The sequence below is a fragment of the Atta cephalotes genome, assembly GCF_000143395.1.
Source record: "Atta cephalotes unplaced genomic scaffold scaffold00008, whole genome shotgun sequence".
Classification (NCBI taxonomy): Eukaryota; Metazoa; Arthropoda; class Insecta; order Hymenoptera; family Formicidae; genus Atta; species Atta cephalotes.
Window position 1 is genome coordinate 5,545,059 of NW_012130072.1, and position 22,994 is coordinate 5,568,052.

The window sequence follows — 22,994 nt, forward strand, 5'->3', positions numbered from 1 at the left end:
ATATATATATATATATATATATATGCGGTGAATTCAGTTAAAGGAAAATATATCGCATTTACTTGTTATCTCGTACATAAATAGCGTATTATTTTCCAATTTATACTCGCATATCTTTTATAAAAAACATTTGTATAACAAATATTTGTATAAGATAAAAGAACTAATAAATTCTGAAATATGTTTTTTTATTGCCTTTTCGAGAAAAAGGTTATAACAAGTGGAAAGGAACATAGTAACTCACTGTGTATTCTGAATAGAAATAAAATAGTCGCTCGAATTTATATTTGAGCAATGTGTTGTTCCAATGTATTGAACGTTATGATTTTAAAATGTAAATTTAAAGCATATTCTGTATCAATGCAATGTTTGCACTGATATATTCGCGATATATAATTGCGATAATATGTTGATTTTCTGTCGTACAAAGAATTTTTATTTGCTATTGTATGTATAATTATCACTCTTTATCATCTGATAGGATATCTCCGAGGTCGATAATTACCTTATGTTAATTTCTTCATGAATTCGAATGGATGGAGAAAGAGGAGAGAAAAATACACCAACAGACGCATAGTTTTTTACGAAGCGTAACGCAGTGGGCATTTTGCGTGGTTAATGGCCTTTCACCGACCGTAACTTTATTCGGACGTTTTTGCGCGCGCGCATATACGGGGGTGGGAGGTCGGAGGTTCGTTAATTAAAATTTCGTACACGTGAATGCGGCCAATCGAATTCCACCGATGAATAAGCGGCCGCGAAATTGAGCGGCGATCATGCCGCGGCATATTTACACGCTCGATATTCTGCCAACGAGAGGCTGTTGTTTCGCTTAACTTTATCAATGCCAATTGTTTATTTCACGAAAGATGAAAAATCTTTACCCACAATTAAATGTTATATAGTTGAAAAAATACAAATATTTGAATCAATGTAAATTAGAAAGGAATATGTAAGACCAACGCATCTTTTTGCGAAAACAATTTTTATGAAATTCGGTTTATGTAATAATGATAAATATACTGCGTGTTGTTATTATTACACGAAACGAAATTTATAAAGAAATAAAAATTTTTTATACGGATTTCATAAATATAACAATATAATTAAATGTAACGATATATTTATTAATATAATAATATAATTAAAAGTAAATGTATGTATTTTATAAAACATGTTTGTAGCGGTCTATGAGTTTTCAACATCTAAAGACGGGGCAATTTAATCCCTATCCATGTTAGTTTGACTGAAGAGAATCTCTTGAGCGCAAGGGTTAAAACACTTGATTGTTATGAGTACTTTATGAGCATCCTTGTACAAATGCCAACGCTTGTTGGTTCATATTGTGAAAAAAATATCACGAGAGAAAAGAAAAGTAACATCGGAGATCTTTCCAATATTATCGGACTGAGCTATTCACCAGTTTTTTAAACGTCATGAATTTTACTGAACATGTTCCATTGAAATTGCTCGTTAAACGCATAGCCTTTGATGATTTTGACGTTTTCAATTATCACTCTTTACACCCCTCTCCCTCCGACTCTCGTTCGATGCCAAATACGATCGTAGGTTGAAAATTAACGAGCTGTCATGAAAGAGTTCTTGAGTGAAGTTAGTATATGTGCTAGAAAGAGAGGAAGAGAACAAGAGTGAAAACAAGAGAGAGAGAGAGAGAGAGAGAGAGAGAGAGAGAGAGAGAGAGAGCGCGCGCATCACACAATCAAGCTCATCTTTCTGCACGAGCGTGCATGATGGAGGTGCATGAGAGAGGTTTCGATGCGTGTGCAAGTGTCTGACTGGTCGAATCGATTGAAACCAGGACGGACAGGTAAATTAAGATTCGGCCGACGAACACTTACGCGTCTCGAGCCGATAATCACTCTTCATAGTCTCTAAACGCGTGAATCGACGTTGATTAAGCGTGCATTTAGGGAACTCTCGATCAGCGAACTAATGTCCTTTTATTTTTTAAAGACAGGAAAGCAAGGAAATTTCGACATTTTTGCAAATGTTCTCAGTTAGAGATACTTGCACAAGATACGAAGCAAACAGCTAAATTATGTAATTTCTTTTAATATTAATTAATATATGACCTTAATGTTAACAATTACTAAATTATTTATTTCAGTGTTAATTAGTTTTTTTTTATAAAAAGCTCTAAAAGAGTAATATGAGCAATGATGATGTCGATATTATATAGACACTTATAAATCTATGTTTTTGCAATAACTCTTATTGCAGGAAATTTACAGTAATGTGCGTAACAATTTTAAATTAAATAACTACATGCGCTTTAGAACAATTTTTAAACGTAGTTCGTGTTATGTGACGCGTTTTAGTTTGATATTGCCCGCGAGAGTAATTTAATCTGAAAAAAGATATATATACACACTTTGGTGTTTCAGCGGATATTTGTGGTGTTCGTGGTTTATTCATTCGCTTCTCCATTTCCAGAACATTTGTTTACGTGCAAATATTCATTGGATTAAAAATTGAAAATCTTAGTAAATTAAATGCTTTTATACTAATTGCAATGGAAAAAATAACTTTTTTGAAATTATTTGAATGTATATATTTTATATATACATATAATTTCATATAAATAAGTTATATATTTAATATTTATATTTTTTTGCTGATGGAGTAAAAAGCAGAAAAAAGATTTTGTCTTGAAAATTGCGTCATGATATTAAATATTAATTGAATCTTTTAATTACTTCTGTAATTTAAATTCTTAACTATGTGATTGCAGAAATTTTTTGTATAAAAAAATTAATTGATAATTAAATTTTCTTTTAGTACATGACAAGTTTTCCTATTTATTGTCTTTTATATTTAATTTGAATTCTATCAATGATATACATCGATAAATAGCGTTAACGTTATCGTCACTCTCTAAATTTTTTGGAATGAAATCTCATTCTAAAGAGTGAAAATTGAGTCTGTCTTACAAAGAATAGCTCAATTTTCAATCTTTAAAAATGAGATTTCACTCTATAGAGTGAGTTTCACTCTAAAAGTTTTATAGAATATACTATTCTTTTTATTTGTTTATTAATAAGGGGAAATAAATACAAGAAAGAACTTAATTAAATTTATAAAAAATAATTTAACTTGAGTTAAATATTATTCTACCTATTAATTAATGTTGAATTATCCAGCTTTCCCGCATATTTTGCGCGACATTGTATTTGCTATATTCACGAGAGAAATATGCATCCGATCAATACTAAGAGATATACCGTGCTCATCTATAATGCATCAGATCTTCTTGAAACAAGAAAGCGCCGGTACCCATCGCCATCCGCTATACTTTCCGTCGTTACACCTGGTCCACCACTATAATTCCGTGCTAAAAACTTCTTACGGCTTGTCTGCCATTCCACCCTCGACTCAGCCGCACTCGAACAATGAACATTCCTGAGTGCATGTGGTTTTTCCAACGAGGAACTTCCGAGACAATCTGTATCTCGTGCATTATGTCGAGAAAGTAGAAAGTCGCGCAGATCCTTCGGATGTACAGGATCGGGAAATACACTTTTATCTTCCATCCTTCGTATACAGTTTGAAAGTAAGGCGCCGCGTCTAGGCGGGCAAGCCCGCGTCGTTGCAGCCGACGAATCTTAATTAACTAATTAATTAATTAATTTCGCACGCAGTTATCAGATAGAGTGCCGGCTCGCTTCTGGAAACTACGCAGACACCAGATATATCGGTTTAGTTTCTCGGCACAACTCGAACTCATCTCCACTATTACCTCCACACCAACGAGGATTCGCGTTGTTGTTGTTGCTATAGGTCCTCTCCTTCCTCATCCTTTCGTAGGATTACAGAGGAAACTTGGGTCCCGCGCGAACAAAGCCATGTCATGACCACGTCATTGCTTTTATGTTAAAATAAAGTTCTTACTCTTCATTATGCTGAAACTCCAAGCAGCTTCACGTCTCTAGTAGTGATCGATTGAACGCACCAACAGATTATCTTAAACATTATCGTTACGTCTATCGTAAACGAAAATTGTATCGAATACTGAATAATATTTCACACATTAGTGTAGAGAAATAAACAGAATGAAAATATTATAGGAATAATAATTACAATAATATAAAAAATATATATATAACACATTTTAATGATAACATTATTTTTTGTTTCAGGTAAGTTATTCCATCATGTTTGATATCATTTGACGACATCATTTGTGGGAGCTGTATATGTAAGTCATATTGCTTCTAATAAATTAATAAACTTAATGAATTTGAAATGTTAGCGAATATGCAAACATTGCTATTCATTAATGTTATAATTTTTTAAGAAATATTATTCGAAATTAGTTAACGCAGGATTTTACAGAAGCTATAATGAGCTATGATGAGTAACATAAACATATTTTTTTATTAAAATATCTTTAAATTAACTTTATACTTAATATTTTTGTATAAATTAATTTTGTTTTAACAAATGAATATTAGCAATTTTTTTCTTATTTCTTTAAAATATATATTTCTCTAAAATATTATTCTGATAATGTTCTTGCATGTGATATTTTTCGGGAATACTTTTATGTAAGTCAGTTTCAAAATATGTGAACTGAGTACATCATTTTGTCTGTAGTTGTAAATTTTGTACACATGGGATAATGAACTTTTACTAGACGTTGTCCGCTCGATGACCTATTTTTCTTTTGCGATCTCGGAGCTGTTTTATGACCTTTATTTCGTACCGTGTTATACTCACAATGGTGTTGAAAAACGGATTTCATCGTTGGTCGTCGCGGTACTTATACACAGCCGGCTTTCCGGCGCGTTACGACCGTACAGGTTCTAAAACTCGAGCCTATAATCCGTGAAACGTTAACGGTGAACATAATGGCGTTATTCTATCCTAGTCGTATGAACTGAAACACGCTTTCAACCATCTATTAAATCGCGTCGCATCCTTAATTCCCAAGATGACCAATTTTATGTGTGTTCGGATTCTTCGTTTCTTATATTCCATATCAGGTATTTTTCTTTATGGTTCTATATGATATATATGTAATAATATATTGAAAATATATATATCAATATCATTATATTATCATTATATTATTATTATTATTATTATTATTATTATTATTATCACATGTTATGTATTATATACAGCTTTTTTTATATTATATATACTTGATAATGATACTTTTTTAAATAGAATATTCACAATTAGACGGAATATAATAAATTCATATATTCTGAAATATAAAAAATGAGTAATATGGTCTATTTTATTCTCTAAAATATTTAAATTAAGGATATAACAATTAAATTAATATCTTATTAATTTGACTTTAAAGTCGTTTAGCTGTAAATGTCAAAAGTATTAGGTGTACAATTTTGCTTCCGCCGTTTTTTTCCGAAATTCGAGGCTTTATTGTAAAAAACTGGTTATACATTTATGATTCAAAGTATTGTCCATCGCTGGCCACTATTTTCTCCCATCTTTCGGGTAGCGTACGAATCCCGCATCGAAAAAACTGGTCATCTTTTGAGGCTATCCACGAATCGATTCAATTTTTTACTTCTTCATAAGACCGGAAGTGCTAGTCAGCCAGGCCGTGTGCCATTGATCGAAACAAGTGATAGTCAGAGGGAGCAACGTCTGGAGAATACGGCGGGTGGGGTAGGACTTCCCATTTCAACGTTTCCAAATATGTCTTGACCACTTTCGCAACATGGGGTCGAGCATTGTCATGCTGCAAAATCACTTTATCGTGTCTCTCGTTGTATTGCGGCCGTTTGTCTTTCAATGCTCGGCTCAAACGCATCAATTGCGTTCGATACCGATCGCCTGTGATTGTTTCAGTCGGTTTTAACAGTTCATAATACACTACGCCGAGCTGGTCCCACCAAATACAGAGCATGACCTTGGATGTCAAAATCACCGTTCTTGAAGCGTTGAAACCACTCACGACAGTTTATTGTATGATGTCTATGATCTATTTATTTCGACCTCCACTTACCGCTAAAGCCATCTAAAGGAAAACGGAGGAAGCAAAGTTGTACACCTAATATCTTTATTACCAATAAATTCATTACAATTGTATAATATATTATAGGACCGTACATGTGTGATAACACAAACTATAGAAATGAAAGCTTTAAACGGTCTAGCTGAATCTTAAATGCTTATATGATTCGTGTGTGAATTTATATATTACATATGTACCACAGTCCCCAGAAACGCGTGCCGAAATGATGTTTCGATTTTTGAAAATGCTAACTCTACTAAACTACCGCAATAATATCACGAATTAAATTCATTACCATTGTTCTATAACGCAAGATATTCTTGTAATTTGTAATACGTTTTACGCGATTACTCGTAATATAAAATAGTAAAGAATTTTATTATTTTATTAAAAAAAATTATTTTATTAATTAGTTATTAGATAGCATATAAAATAATCACGCCTTGGCAAAATTAATCGAGCGATTGACCGATTAAATTCCAATAAAACTTTCAATTTTGAGCTATTGATTTGTATGTACGTTCGAATACGTTTAGGCCTCTGCATTTCTGTCTCTTGAATGCGTATGTATGCCAAGTGAGAGTTTTATTAAATTCCGATGGCGCGCTATGGAATGAGAGAAAATGCTTTGTATCAGCCGCGACTCGATGTCTGCTCTGCGGATGTCATAAAATAAAAAATGCTGCGTAAATGTCTTTGAAAGTCTTGTACAAAGGAATCGATACGTACCTTGAACGAAAGTCGACTGGCAACAAAAAAATTCTCCGTTTTACGATAAAAGAAAATCTGAAAGAACACGAGAAGAAAAAGAGGACGCAAAAAAGTTGATGATATCCTCAATATATACATATATATATATATGGTACAAAATTGATATTAATGTTTGAATTATAAAAAGAACGTGTCTGCATACCTAGAATTTATCGACAAATATTTACGCAATACTTACTTGAATTAGAACGATTACGAGAAAAAATTGGCATCGAGAAAAGCGCTTTTCACACGACGCAAGAGCAATTTGTCTTCTCAGCGCTGAAACTTTTCTTCATGGGTATTCAGAACGGAATAAAGCTGACGCGATTTCTTTTCCTTCCGCGGAAATAAGCATGAAGTCACCCGGTGAAGGAAACGACCGTCCAGTAGTACTAACATTTTTCCCGGAGCATATCCACGCTTCGAGAGGGAAAGCTTCCTTGGAAGCGCGGGCTAGAAATACCGTAATCAAGAACGAACTCGGTCTCGAGCCGGGTGCAACTATTTCCTCGACGAAGAAGTAACGGTGCCACTTAGCCGGCTGACTTTAATGTTTACGCGTCGGAACTTCAGGCGGGTCTCAACTTTTAAATGCCGTCTTCGTTAATGCTTCAACTAAAACGTTCATAACTTCTCGTCGCACCGCACACCGAATCGCGGTTCGTTCTCTTTCATCGTGATAAAGTCCGCCAAAAATATTCGTCTTCAAGACGCGCTTTAGATTTTGATTATACCAGCGTGTCACGAGGGAAAAAACTTTTTAGAGAAGTCCTCAAATAATCATATTACTTTCAATCTATCGCTAAGCAGCTATTTACAAGCAGGAATTGAAAAAAATTTTAGATGTGCCATCAATAGTAACAATATATCAGGATGAATAAATATGAATAAATATGAATAAATATGGAAGGAGGGATTTTGCTACCTGAAAATTTAGCTAGGTATAAATCCGAAAATAATTTTTTTTTAATACTCGTAATTATTATGCTCAAGCTGGCTGCTAGAATTTTTTGCGGTATAATATCTCATTATGCTTGAGTTTCCTACATAATTATTTTGATAATTCAACAAAATTATTTTTAGATTTATATCTAGCTTTAGATGTTTCAGTAAATTCGTTTTTTCCGTATAAATATATCAATGAGAAATGTTTTAAAAATAATTTTCTATGTTTTTAATCCTTTTAAAAAATAAATTGATCTGTCAAACATGTACAGAGATATTTAATAAAATATCGGATATTAAAAATTATTTATAACCAAATAATTTAATATATACGCATACATATAGAGAATGTCGAAACAAATTTTGCCCATTTTATACATATATAAATTAGAGCCATCCGCGTACAGAGATGAGTCGTAATATAATATTTTAAATTGTATAGTATATAAAGAACAGATTAGAACTACTTAAGTGCCAAAAGAACTAAAATAATTGAAGATCATAGGCAGAAGAATATAAGATTTCATCAATGTGATGTGTAAAGTACATTGATTTCGCTATTTTGCTTGTAAGGATGCTTTTGAATGTAACTGATGATTTTTTTGTTTGAGGCATCTCGTAGTCGACAGTACATGTAAGAATGATGTAGATGCTGTTTCCATTTTATTAATTATTCACTTGATATCTAAAATATGCCAAATATTTTGATACTGATATCTTCTATAAAGATATTTTATTTAAGTGACATATTTGTCAGTTTCAATAGCTCTGTTGATGAGATCATCATTATTTACAAATAATACACAACTATATGCGATTATGTCAAAATGGGTGAAGTTCTTTAGTTATAAATTATTTCATACTAAATATTTTATTACTGTTACAAGTATTAAATCGAGACAATAAGTTTGACTATCGACCCATGAGATCATTATCTACTTGTGATTACTTTCTTCGTGATTACTAAATAATTCTGTAATCTATTTATTATAAATTACTATTGATATACTCTAATTCTATCCCTTGATACTTTTCTATTCTACTGAATGTCTTAGAGTACTTAGAGCACACGAAACAAACGTCTATTCCGCTTTAATCCACTAAGTGCACGCGAACGATTTATCATTCATGTCGTTTGGGTAACCTCGGCGCACCGATGGAACCGCTATCGAAACCTAGCTTAACCGCTTCGTGAGCGTATCCAACGTTCGTAGATGCGTTTGAAATGCGAAACTGCAAGAGCTTATCAGAAGCGTCTGAGTCGCGGTTAGTCGGTTTGCGGGCTACTAGCATATCAGCGACAGCAACGAAAAGGAGAAGCAAATGGCTGAGAGCAAAGGATAAACCTTTTGCAAGAATCTAATAGAGTTACCGTAGAGTATGCGTGTCCTCACGGATTACGTGAAAATACGTCAGGAGTGACTACACAGTAGGATAGGCTACATTGCGGTGCACTCCAACACACATGTAATAGTGAATGAACGGGAAAAGGACACGTCGTTGAAAATGTGCCGCACGGGGTGTGCTCGTCGGCAAGGGTTTTATCGGCGGATTAGCATTGCTTTACATAGTCTCGAACGGGTTTGCATAGGTTGTGGAGAGAGAGAGAGAGAGGAAGAACGGTGCACGAACCGACGAGGCCACACAAACCGATTTCCTGTTGGAGTTGGGTCTTGTAATCTCGCGCCGACAGGTCGGAAGAAAGGATAACGCGAAAGTACGCCGACAAGTAAAAGGTGATATGAGCTGTTTATTCTCAGGATGTCGTAACTATGTTTCAGGATTAATAGTAAATGTAGAGCGTCCTATCGAAGGATTTTATCTTTTCACACATTATTTAGCACATTATATTTCTTTAATAAAATTAACATTTCTAATATGTCATATAATATGTAAGTTAACACTTTTATTTGTTTATCTTAGAATTTATTTATTATTTTAAAACGTTATTTATATATTTAATACGTTATTTATGTATTATTTATTCACTTATTCAATAAATTGTGTTATTTTAAACTAAAAAATATTGACTATCAATTTAACACAAAGCATTCACGTAACACAATTACATTAAATTAATATTTGGATGTTAAAAATTCAACGCAAAAGTTTTTACAAGGGACTAGTTTTAACACAAATATGAAATGTTTTTTTACTGTGTATAAATAAAAGCGTGTACGTAAAAAAAATGCAATGTAATCTTTGGAACGTGTATATCAATATAATAGAATTCTTTTAATATACTATACATTTTATCAAAACCATACGAACCATTACAAAATAATTTTTAAAGAATTCAAATAAATTTTATAATTAAATTACTTTATATCATATACAAATCTAAAAAAAAAATCTGTTGAAATATCTATCTCTTTTAATTTGAAAAAAAAAAATGTTTTTTTTTACATATTTTATTATTGCCATATAGTGTTTCTGATATAAAGAAATTTTTTAATTTTGTTTATTTTATCACATTTTCCAAATAGCCCATATGTAATTGCAAAGATGATTTCCTGTTATATGAAAGACATGCTGTCTTCAGGGTATCTCGTTGAAGTACAACAACCCTGATGCAATTTGTCTCTTTCGCGTAAACGTAACGATGATTCATTTTGTTGCTGTTGTGACATTTACAGAAAAATCTTACAATCTCGCAACATGACATGCGTACCACAGAAAATATTACGTTCAGAATTTGTACGGATTTTCAAGTTAACTGAACTGACATCTTTTAACATGAAGAGATAACATTCGTTTAATTTTCTTCTTTATCATCATTGTTGGAATAAAAAATATCAATTTAAAGCTAATTAATATTTATTTATTTATGTATAATATTTATAAAACTATTAATTAGAATTAATTTTAGGAATAATAACCTTTTTTTGTTTTATTATAGATATAAATTTCCTTTTTTATCATGCATTTGTTTACGAAGGATTAACGCCGATTCGCTTAAATCATTTCTCCCCATCTTAAAACGTCTTTTCTTCCGTTACGGTAGAGTTTGCGTTTTCTTGAGACGCGATTTCCTCAAATATTCGCAAGGTACAAAGCCGCTCTCTTGCTTGGCGCGCTACTGGCGGAGTAATATATATCAGGCATAATGGATATTAATTAGAGTGTATTTTAATAGAGGAACAATTAAGAAAGTGGGTCGCACGACTAACGTAAGAAGGGGCAAGACAAGAGTGGCAGAGACCGCGATTTACGTCGTAGGGGAAGAGAGATCGCACGCAAGAGTTTTACACTGTAGGTTCCATTATCTGTCTTCAGCGGTATAATAGAAGTCCCTCTAATTAGAATGTGCCGCGTGATGCTTTTGTCTTCTGGAAAAAAAAAGACAAAAAACAGGAAGAAAAGAAGCAACCATAAGGAACAAGAGAAGGAGAACACGTTCCTCTCGTCGCTCGACCAGCCGATTTATCTCTGTTCCATCTTTCTCTTGACTTCTCTTTTTTTTGCAAATCATAAAGTTCCCTCGACTTTCTCGCGGTGATTCTTCTTCGGCGAGTACCTGAAAAACTGCTTGCTTTCCGCCATTGTGCATCCCGCGAGACGAACTATTTTGACGTCTGTATAAGTTTTTGGCTTGCAGCGTACACCAACGTTCTTACCCTCTATAATAAGATACACGGATGTAATATAAGAGAGGGTCTTCTATAAGAGGACATAAATCTGAAAGTTCCCGCGGTCCAGAAGCCACTTTCGTTCCACCCTACTAATTATGACGTGAGATTTATACCATAGCCATTAAGACTTATCCGCACAAATAAGTATGACTTTATGCCAAGAATAAATTACTCGATTTATCTCGTTCGGCTTATTACGCGCGAAACAAGTTATGATGACTGCGAAAATATCGTGTTACAAAGAACAAATCTTACACCTGACTCGCGATTTTTCATTATACCTGAGCTTTTGTCTGATTCGCAGTTTACACGATAAAAGCGCAAAGAGATGAAATATTGAGAAACAATTTATTCTCTTGCAGAAAAGGATTTATAACTTTCCTAGAATTGGCTCAGATTTTTTAGTTGCAATAACTTCTCAGTTATCTTTGAACTGACATGAATTGATGAAGAAAATATATTTTTCTCGATGTTATCTTCTTTTCCTAAATATGACCAAGAAACAAAATAGATTAATCACAACAATTTTTATAAATGTATATAAAAATTTTTAAATATTTCGTATAATTTTATATAAAATAATGAAAATTACTCAAGAACCGTCATATCATTTTTGCAAAGTATGTGCACACGTATCATTAATGGTAGTTTCAAAGTTGCATTCTACAAATAAACATAATTATTTAATAAATTTATATTACTTTGTAATTATTACATATTTCTATGATTTAAAAATATACTAAATTGAAGCATTAGAGAAGTCAATAATTGAAAATCCTTGCTAAAACATCGTGTCGTAACAGAGTACGTCGAAAAAATACTTCGGAAAATGGTGTGATAGCGCCACATTTTGTGAAATCAATCGATATCATATTACTACTTTTGCAGCAACACGGCTGCCGTCTTCAAGTTAAACATCTCCGTCGGGCGGGAAGTTTCCACGCTTTGGCAGATAAAATCCTTTAAGAGACCTTAAAAAAAGGTCGACGCAAACGAAGAAGTGCATAGCGGGAAAGAGCGAAGCTACGAGAGGATTTCACTTGAAGAAGAGAGTAGTGAGCAAAAACATTTGAATAGAAGCGTCCTGGATACTTCGTTCCCTCGTATTTTCCGGCATCAACGAAGAGAGTGGCTCGATTTCCCCAGTCGTCTGGGGGGAAATTAAGGAGAAAAGAGGGGAGGAATGAAACTTTAATTGTGTGTACTCTTCGGACCTACTCGATCGATCCCTCCGTATCTGGACATTTACGGTTGCGATCCAGACGGGCTGAGAGTCTTTAATCGATAAGATCTGACGCCAAAGAAGCGCACGGAGGTAGCTGAAAGAGATTGTAGGTAACCCGAAGCGTTCGATTCGATTCAATGAAGAACGAAGAGACGAGCGAAGACGGGGAGGATCTGTAGTGGTGTCCGGACGGGTTTGGAGCGGAATAGAAAGAACGGAGAATTATGCAGATACCGGATATCCGATGTAGGTAGTCGGGTATTCTTCTCCGGGCCGGTCCTTTAGCCAATAGACATCTGGGATTTCCTGAATTGAATGTAAATTACCTTTTGCTCCGTTCGCGAAACGGATCTATCGTTAAGCTCCTGCAAATAAGGGGGCATCCGCCGTCCTCTATCGCTTCCTCCCTATAGTCTTCTCTTTTTTCTTCGCAGCAGTAAAAACGCGAATTGCTCGTCGGAGAAGTGAGGAAGGCAGTGGCCGCGTCGACAAAGAGAAAGAGATGGTAGAAAAGACCTACTTGGCGAGCAGAAAAACGGAAGAAATTCCTCGACCTCTGCGCCAGCAGTTTCCTTCGTCACGTCGAACGTGCCGACGACCTGCCGGCGGGTAGATGGGCGGCGGGTGGCGTACATTAATTTTCCTACGTTGCGGCAGCAATGGAATCGAATTTGCGCGGCATTGTCCGGTAATCGGATTTACTTAATGCACGAAACGACGCGTGATTAAACGGCCGCGCGTGATACTCGCGGAGCCGTGGCGTAATGACCCGATCGTGCCTAATTGTAATCGCAACAAGATGCGAAAATATTTTGGTACACTTGTGCGCTGTGGAGATGCAAAATATATTATAATTATATGATTGTACTATATGATTGTAGTCAGAAAGATATAATGTTGTGGCTTATGCTTTAAACAAAGTTGGTTTACTCTCTTTATGCCTTTTTGTAATCTTATTCTTTAATGAATTTTAGATAGAGTTTTCTCATTTCAGAAGAAAATCTTAATATACACTCAGCGAAAAACAGAGCGACAATTATATAGAATAAATCAAGGCGAATTAGATCAATTTTTCTTTATTGGTAATCGAAAACAAATGTTGTCCTGAAGTTTTATTATACATTCTAAATTTACGCTCGATTTTGACTTAAGTCTTATAACAAAATATCACATACACACATGGATTTCTTATTTCACAACGTAAAAATCAAGAAGAGAGGAAATTATAAGACAATGCCAAATTGAGGAAAAAGTGAAGTTTACTAGATTGATTTAGCAAATTATATATACACTGTAAAATCATTATAAAATCATTATAATTTACGTAAGTTTTAACACTTTTATGTTACAAAGTCCACAAAGTTCATGATTTTTTAGGATCATGAACTTTGTGACTTTGTTTCATGATTTTATATGAATAAAAAAATTTCTTCACTACGTACACTCGCGATCTCTGCACTCGAATTGTCAGCTGACACCGAATCACACGCAATACAAAACTGTCGTCTATTATTTCTAGTGTAAATGATGCGCGCGGAAACTGGCACACTAAAATAGCTCGTTTGAAACAAAAAACTAACAGGACTAACGACAATTATTGACTAACTATTTCAAAACTGATATTGACACGATTCGTCCTGTGATCTAATCCGCCTCAATCTATCTCTAGATAATAACTATAATTTTATGTAGAATTAATGTACATAAATTGAATAAATATTCTTTATAATTATATTATTTTATCCAACGATATCAATTCTATATATAAAATATATAGAATCGTCATTGATATAAAATTCTCACCTATATATGCACGCAATTGCTATTATGTTTTATCTATAAGTAACGGAGATGTAACAAATCTTAAAAGGCTATTAAAAATGTTTAATTGAATTGTCGTTACATAAAAGTCCGCTCTGAAGTTAATCTTAAAATTTTTCCATGTAATTTTTATGGCTGATTTTATTGGTAAATCAAAAATTCTCTCAAGAATGACTCTGACGTTACATTGTTTGCGTCACAGCCGATCATTCACGAATAACGTATGCAAATCGATCGATCATCGTTGCCGAGAAGAGCAGTCTCGCGCACGCCGCGCGTTTGTGCACCGAGCAAATTAATTGGTCTACAACCCCCCCCCTTCTCCCCTACCGCTATCACTTGCATTTACATAAGCGCGCGCGCTCGAGTACGCGCTCGCGTTTCCTGCGTCAATTTCGTTATTACTTGAGTGCCCAGTACGGTTCGTCCAACCCCCGCAATTTCACACCAACCTTCGAGCCGAGCGGCCCTATCGAAAAGACCGAACCGGTTCAGACGGGGCGTTAGTAATGTGTGCGAGCGCGATGAAATGCAAACAGGCGCAATATTATTCATTGTTCGCCGGCTTTACACGTATCGGGCTTTGCTGGTGCTCGGCAGGCTCGGAATGACGCCAGGGACGGATTCTATTTGCTTTACGACTGAAAAACGTCCACGTCGTAATTAATCAAATGCATTTGTTCGGCGCTTTCGTTCTTTTTTCACATTTATGCCTCGCGCGAAATATCCGTGCGTTCCGCTGCCCGCTTCTGCAAATATGAAATTCTGGATCACTCGCACTCGGTTTCAGTCGATGATACGTATTTGCAACATTTACGAAAGTATATTGTATACAGTTCCACAATGTTCTTCGTCAGTTGTATTGACATTTGCTTTTGTGTGTCATTCGCATAACGAAGCATCGCACGTGTGTTCCAAGAAGTGTTAAAATATCAATTCTTAATGGCATTGCAATTTAATATACAAATATATATCTTTAGATATTATATTATTTTTTTCTCTACAGTATGATTTTATCTTTTAATGCATTGTTCTGCTAAATTTTTTAAAACTTGTATCGTGAGAAAATAGAAAAGTTTTATGCGAATTTGTACGATTATACAGATTTATAGTTGAAAATTGATGAAATGATTAAAATAAGGTAATAATTCAGATGATAGAAGATAATAATATATAAATTACTATTAGACATTTAACAAAGTTTAACGTTAATAATAAATAGAATTAATACTAATAATTGTAAACAATGACAATAAAAAGATTCATGAAGTGAAGCGTGTAAAAGTAGAAAATATTGAATTTACAAACTTCGCGATCCCGCTTGAAGTCTTGTTAAATTATTTGCCAACTCTGTCATAATTACGGAAACAGCTCACCGCAGTTCTGTAATAAGCTCGAATTTGCGTGTTACCGCGATCGAAATGACGAACCACGTCTGGTTTTACTATTCTATGGATGGGTGAAATTTATTGAAACGTACTTCATTTCTTCACATAGGTTCCCATTTGTTTTACGTGTCACAATGATGCACGATAGCAAAGCATTGATGGTTCCTGGAAGCACTGAAATATTAAAACAGCATGTCGGTCGAATGCCGTCGGTATACTCAAGAACTCACTACATAATTCTGAAAGGCAACAATTGAACCGTGCTGTAATTATATAACCTTTCCACTGTAATCGAATATGTAACAACTGTAACGAATCCAAGTTCGCGTGTCACTGCGTCCGAAATGATTATTCTATGATTTCATTCATTATACAATAAATCATTGTCTCTATGTTCTGGGGGAATGCGCAACGGCGCGTAAGCGCCGTTATATAATAAATAATTACCCGAATTTGCTGAAAATTCACGGTCTATCTAACTTTGTTACGGCTCCTAGCACATGCGAATAGCGAGTAGAAATACAACGTCAATCAAAAAGGCGCAACTGAGTTATTCACATTCTTTATGCGTCTTTTTCAATGCATAAAATTTCATTTTTTAAAAAGTGTACTAATACATATATCACGCAAGAATGCAAATTATATTCACGAGTATATTTTTCTGGTCTACATCTTATTATTATTTATTCTATTTGTTTACATATAAAGATTATTAATTTTCTTTAGAAAAATTAATTTTTTGATTACAATTATTATTATTATTATTATTGTTATTAGATAATTAAATACTTGTTATTGATTTTTTTAGCAAAGAAATTATATTACAGAAAAAAATAATGAACTGATTAGCGATTCAATCATGACAGTTTCAAATAGAAAATTATTGCTGAAACTGATACTTTGAAAATTTGTTTCGTTTCTTTTGATAATTATTTCATTAGTGATTCTTTGTTTCCCTTTGGATTATAACTTCCATTACAATACAGAAAGAAAATTATATTCGCTGGTAGCGCTAAGCGGAGTTGGCACAACCCAATGTTAATGGTTCACATTTTTCTTTTTCTAGTAAAACCGTATCGCGTCTGCAAAACTTTTCCTCGAGCCAATTTTACGTTCGCCCTTTGGCGACGTAGGTTCCTTTGTAACAAGTTGGCTCGCGACAAGCGCGACGGTGGACAGGAAAATAGTCGACCAGGCAAAAAAAAAACGCGAGAACGAGAAAAGTAGTGAAGGAAGGGAGCTACTCGCTACCTAAAACTGTAATTCTAAATTAGCTTGACTAGTGCAGCTTGTTGTACAGCCAAGAAAATCTCGCTAAACTTATGTATAAAAAGCAAATTTTCGTCACTGTATTCTAATATATTTCACAACTAATGCATTTGTTTTACTCTTTTTAAACTTTGAATTGTTTTCCCATCTGTAATTCTTTCGTCATCATGAATGACAACTTTGCTGAGGAAAAGCAAAAATGTAATGTTAAATTTTCTCATACAATACTAAATAAATCTGAAGAAAAAAACCTAGAATTCTTAAGAGATTTTCTTTTTACCATTGAAAAAATAAGAAATTTTTATGGAATTTTATTGGTATTCTAAGAATTTTTTTTAAAGAAAATTAAGTTGACAATAGAAGACAATACTCAGTGGAACAAAACAGCTCATTGATAACCTTCTTTGTATTGTTTCATAAGAAATAGAAGAATGTTTCATAAAAAATGAACTTGTAGAAAATGATAGATATAATTTCGTGGAATTCCTTCTACTAATTTACAATAAAGTTTGATTGCATCGCTTGTATTTCATTTTATTTCAAAGTTGCATTAAAAAATTTTTTTCCAATCTTCTCAGGGGAATTTTTTTTATAAAATTAGGTAAACACTCTCTGAATTAATATATTTTAATGTTCTTGTGCAATATTTTATAAAGCTATAATATTGTCATATCATGGAATCAATTATTTAAAGTATCAGTAAATAAACAGAATTATCATAACAATTTAACAACATACAAAAACTTTTTAAAAAATTCTATTTTAGTACAAATATTATTTATCGAATAATTAATAGATAAACGTTATAATATTTAAATAAGAAAGAAAGATACGCCAAGTTATATTAATAATTTGTTTAATTTTTTATATTTATATTGATCGATTTAATTTCTTTTATAAATAATTGATATAATTATCAGCATATAATAACGAGAGGTTTTTTTTTATATTATATTATATTATTTTATTTATAAGTAATTTAATTAAAGAAACTGCTACAGAATCTGCCCTATGGAAAACCAAGTTTGAGAGCATACGTCCACTCCAAACATGATGTCTCATTTTATGTAATGAAATATCCCTATCCTTATTCCGCTTTCGAGTACTGTCGAGAACTTTTCCGAAGAAGTTAAGAAGTCAAGTGCGCCACGTAATACCTAAAAACTGAAGCGATGCAAGGAGGATGTACTACGTATGTTGAAATTCAGTTCGTCCATGAAGCGGAGAGCTGTAGTTAAAAATAAAAAAAACATGAAGAAAAGAAGACTGCGTACTTCGTTCGCTTCCGCTCTTACTCTTTAATCCTCAAAGTTTATTCCCGCCCCATTGCATGTTGAAGTACTGAACTGCGGAAATTACTAGTAGCAAAATGAGGAGGCACAAGTTATGTAAGGTAGATGGTGTCAATATGTTTTAACTATTCACGCGAGAATATTAATTACCTTCTAAATATTCCTCAGCTACTTATTATATACATAAGTTCATATACATAATAATTAATCTTTTTCTATGTATTTTTCTTGTAGAACAATTTTATGTACATAAAATTCTCCTATTCTCGATTGAATAATCTGTATTATTTCAAATATTTTAAAATACGTTTTGTATAATGTATACGTGGAAAAATTTACATGTACCTTTTATGCAAATTATAGTACATTGTTGCCCTTTGCCTCTTTCATAGCTCGTGAATTAAATTCCTCCATTCTTCCTTCTTTACTTTATTTGAATTCTCACATTTTTCCGTGCTTCTTATAGACATAGAACGTAAATGTGCTCGCTTCTCCAGCATAAATTTGAAATCGATACGTAATTATTTATAATGATCGAATTTATATCTTCAGTTTTAGAGAATATTATATGAGTTATGAGATATATTATATCCAAGAATATAAAAAAGTATAGAAAATTTCAACAAGGACAACATCCCATGACAGATATTTTTGGTCTGTCATCCAAAATATTTTTTGAGAGGCAGAATAAGGTATTGAAGAAATGCCTGTGATGTCAAAGTCGAATAGTATATTCGGAAATATAACGCAGACGGTCGACAGTGAAGAGAGATTATATGTCTGTAGAAAAACTGACTCTCCTCTCACCGGTAAATAAGATCCTCCGCGTTCTGCCACTTGCTCTTCAGTCCTTGAATCCAATCCCCGGATCCTCTCGCGCTTCCACCTCTTCCAAGGAATGAGCCAGAGAGACATTGCTTACTTCGCGAAGGTGGAAAGCGCTTTTTTGTGCCTCTTAAGCTCGGGCTACACTTTTCTCGCCTCGGTGCTCCGAACGGAATATCAGTTTACGCGCGGAACCTTCTCAACACACTTCTTCTAGCTTCTACCTTTGTAGTTTGTAGAATATGGCCGCCTACTCATGCCGATCTTTTAAAGATTCTCCCACCATGTTCGCGCAACACGAGGGCATATCCGATATCGTTACCAATAAAAACTGCGAGTGTTTCAGTTCCACTTTTGTGCGCCCATCGCTAAATTACGCACAAGAGGGAAAATCTTACGATAGTTCGCTGTACTATAAAAGTATCGATATCTTGTTCTAGTTTCTAAGTCATTTCTGAATTCTTTAAAATAACGATATATTGAATATTGTCTTTTTTAGATTTTTATTTTAAATATCCGTATTAATATTCTATTAGTTATTTCGACTCGATTCGATTTCGAAAATCATGCGGTATGTGTCATGCAATAATGTTGTCTCTCAATTAAATTAAAACAAGTTAAATTTAAATTAGATCTCTATGTGACTAACATAAATAAATAAATAAGCATAAATAAATAGGCATTAAATTTGGTTAAGTCAATGCTAAATCTTGTACCCAATAATATTTCTAAATTTTATATACGTCTTTCAGTTATATAAACGCTGATTATCGAAACGCAATTATAAACTGAAGCTGAAATAACATCACGAATTAAATTGATCATTGATTTAATAATAGTGCTAATAAACATCTTAAAATTTTTAAATATTGAAAAAACTTATAATAGTACATTATAAAAAAAATTTTCGAAGTTTACCGATTGATAAGTTGCATATTCTCTACAAGAGCAATTTTTTTATATCAATCTACTCAAATATAAAAAAAATGTGCTTCTTAGTCATCCTAAAAACTTTTATTATATATATTTTATATATATTATATATAATTTTATACTATTCTTTATTACTCTAATATTCTAGATTTATCTTTTATAGGTGTGTGTAAAATTTTTAATCACATTGAAGAGATATTTTTTAAATATCATAAATATTAAGTATTACAATATTCATTATAGATAATGATGTAATCGTGTAAATAATAAATTATAATATTTTAAAGATATTCGCAAAGACTTAAAATCTTACATTATGTAACATAGTATTGTATGTGAATACAGATTGATAATTTTTGTACAAAATGTAATGCTCTTTAACAATTATAAATTTCTTCCTGTTGTGAATACGAATTTTATTTGGAAATAATTTTATTGGAAATAATGTTAAATTTATGATACTAGTACAAAGAAATAAATTATAGTGAAATATGTTAATATAATAGCGAATATACAACTAGCTTAAATATTATCTTAATATAAATCCTATAATAAAATTCTAATATTAATTGTATATTTAATTTTACATTTTTCTTCAATTTTCTCACAATATTTAATAAAATAGAAACAAAAACAAGGACACTTGTGTAACATTGGAAAGGTATTTACGATGATAAATTTCTGCCTAAGAACGCGGAATCTTTTCGTTTATGTTTACATGCACGATCTACCTGGCAGCAGATAACAACATCGCGCTACGACCTTAGTTTATGGACATATCCAAAATAGTCCACAGTTGAACTCGTGTCGCGAATCGATACGCAGCTTTTCAAGCGGCTTGATCCTTATTATTGTGCTTTGCATCTTTAATTTCCTAAGCATCGTTTATATTCAGTTCTAATAAATCCAAGTGTTTATGTGTGCTGCATGATTTAGATTGTATCAGTAGTGTGTTTTCTTTGGTAAGTAGAAGAACTTCGAAGTTCGAGAACGTTCGATTTATCGAATAACTGTAAAATTTTCTTAAAGCAGTCTTCTTGCACATTTAATAATGATTCTTAATGCTCTGTATTCTTTATAGAATATTTGATCATTTATTAGATAATGTACTGTTTCTAAAGTAATTTCTTTTCTCAACTTAATATATTGTATTAAGTATTATATATTATATAATTATATAAAATACCTAAAAAAATTATATAAAAAGTAGCATTATATAATTGGTCTATACTGTTTACATTTGAATTATTATAAAAATATTTCTTTATTTATTATACGAAATTATATATATAATTTTATAAATTGATAATTTTCTTTCGTAATTCAAATATTTTCCCTGCTAAATCTTTGACGATAACATGTCAAATAAATTAACTTTATACAATTTCTATTATTTTTAGTTAAACTATAAATATAAATTTTTTAAGATATTTTTATGATTATATTAAATTCATGTTTTATACTCATTTTTCATTAAGCTCTTCTCTTTCAATCCATTTTATTTTATAATTTGTTAAACAAAAGAGAATGGGATTTGTGCAACATGATGGAATTGTTTGAAATAATATTAATATTTAAATAACGAAGTTCTGTTAATATTATTAATACAGCATATTGGTTCAATATCGATCATGCAAGAGTCCTTTGCGTCAGAGCGTGATCTCTGTCGATATCGCATCGAATTCGTTCATTCAAGTTAATTAAACGTAACAGATCTTCGTCTTCAATAAGGTTCACCAGTTAATAAAATTTGAATTTCAAATTCCGTCGTCGTGAATTGGCGGCGAAACGAGCAGCGTCGAACGATAGCGGTTATCGATATCACTGACATTAAATGTTTGAAGATTTTTTTTGTTATATCAATTGCAGCACACATTGTGTAATTCGAGAAAAAACGATCAATGTTCGAGTCCTGCGTGCAGACGTCGAGCGCACCATTGAATGCGACAGACTCGGAAACTATGCTCGATTATAAGTTGTTCACTAGTGGGACAATGCAGATGGATCAGAATAACAACAATAGCGACGTGTCGCAGCAAGATTGGTAAGAGAAAACTCATATTTTTACATATGCAGCTGGATCGAAATGATAATGGTAATAGCATGAAACGGATGCACTGATAAGAAGATACTACGTGCGCTTCAATCAATTTGACAGAATTTTAATTAACATTAGCTGCAATCTTATAAAAAGTGGGATTGCAATTAATATTAATTAACGTTTTATCAATGTATATATTTGTACATCAAATTGTTATTTAACTTTGTAATTTTAATCAAAACAGAGTAGTAATATCGTAAACCGTATAGATCGATAAATATAAAACTTGTTCTGTGTATACCTCGCGCATTGATTTTTATTTTATGATTGGGTCACGACAGACCAATAACATGAGATATATTGAATGCAATTGAACAGAAAAAGATATTATGCTTTGTGTTTTAATTTCCGCTAGATTTTGCAACTAAATTAGAACCTAACTGCAATATCAATGTACAATGATAAAATACAAAAAATTGCTATTTTATATATTGATTTTTCAATTTTTATCTATTTTAATTTTAATTTAAACTATACGTTTTTCCCTTACTAGTAAAAGTAATTAAATACAGCAGATTGAACAGAAAATTTTGATTATTCTAGAATTGTGACGTGCTTAATGAAAATGTATAAGCTTTGATCAAATCTAATGATTAAAACGAATTGATTCTTTTGAAACGACCAGTTCTAGACAGAGAAGGAGGAAAAGAGAGAGAGAAAGAGAAAGAGAGNANNANANANANAGAGAGAGAGAGAGAGAGAGAGAGAGAGAGAGAGAGAGAGAGAGAGAGAGAGAGAGAGAGAGAGAGAGAGAGAGAGAGAGAGAGAGAGAGAGAGAGAGAGAGAGAGAGAGAGAGAGAGAG

General features: G+C 32.8%; 1 protein-coding gene across 1 annotated transcript in view; it reads left to right on the plus strand.

Annotated features, from left to right (window-relative positions):
- Positions 1-21,991: 21,991 nt before the first annotated feature.
- The window catches only part of LOC105627375 (CUGBP Elav-like family member 2), a 236,707-nt gene continuing 235,704 nt past the window's right edge, over positions 21,992-22,994 (plus strand). Inside the window, exon 1 of the mRNA XM_012208658.1 lies at positions 21,992-22,134. Coding sequence (XP_012064048.1) covers positions 21,992-22,134 — 143 coding nt within the window. The remainder of the gene's footprint in view (positions 22,135-22,994) is intronic.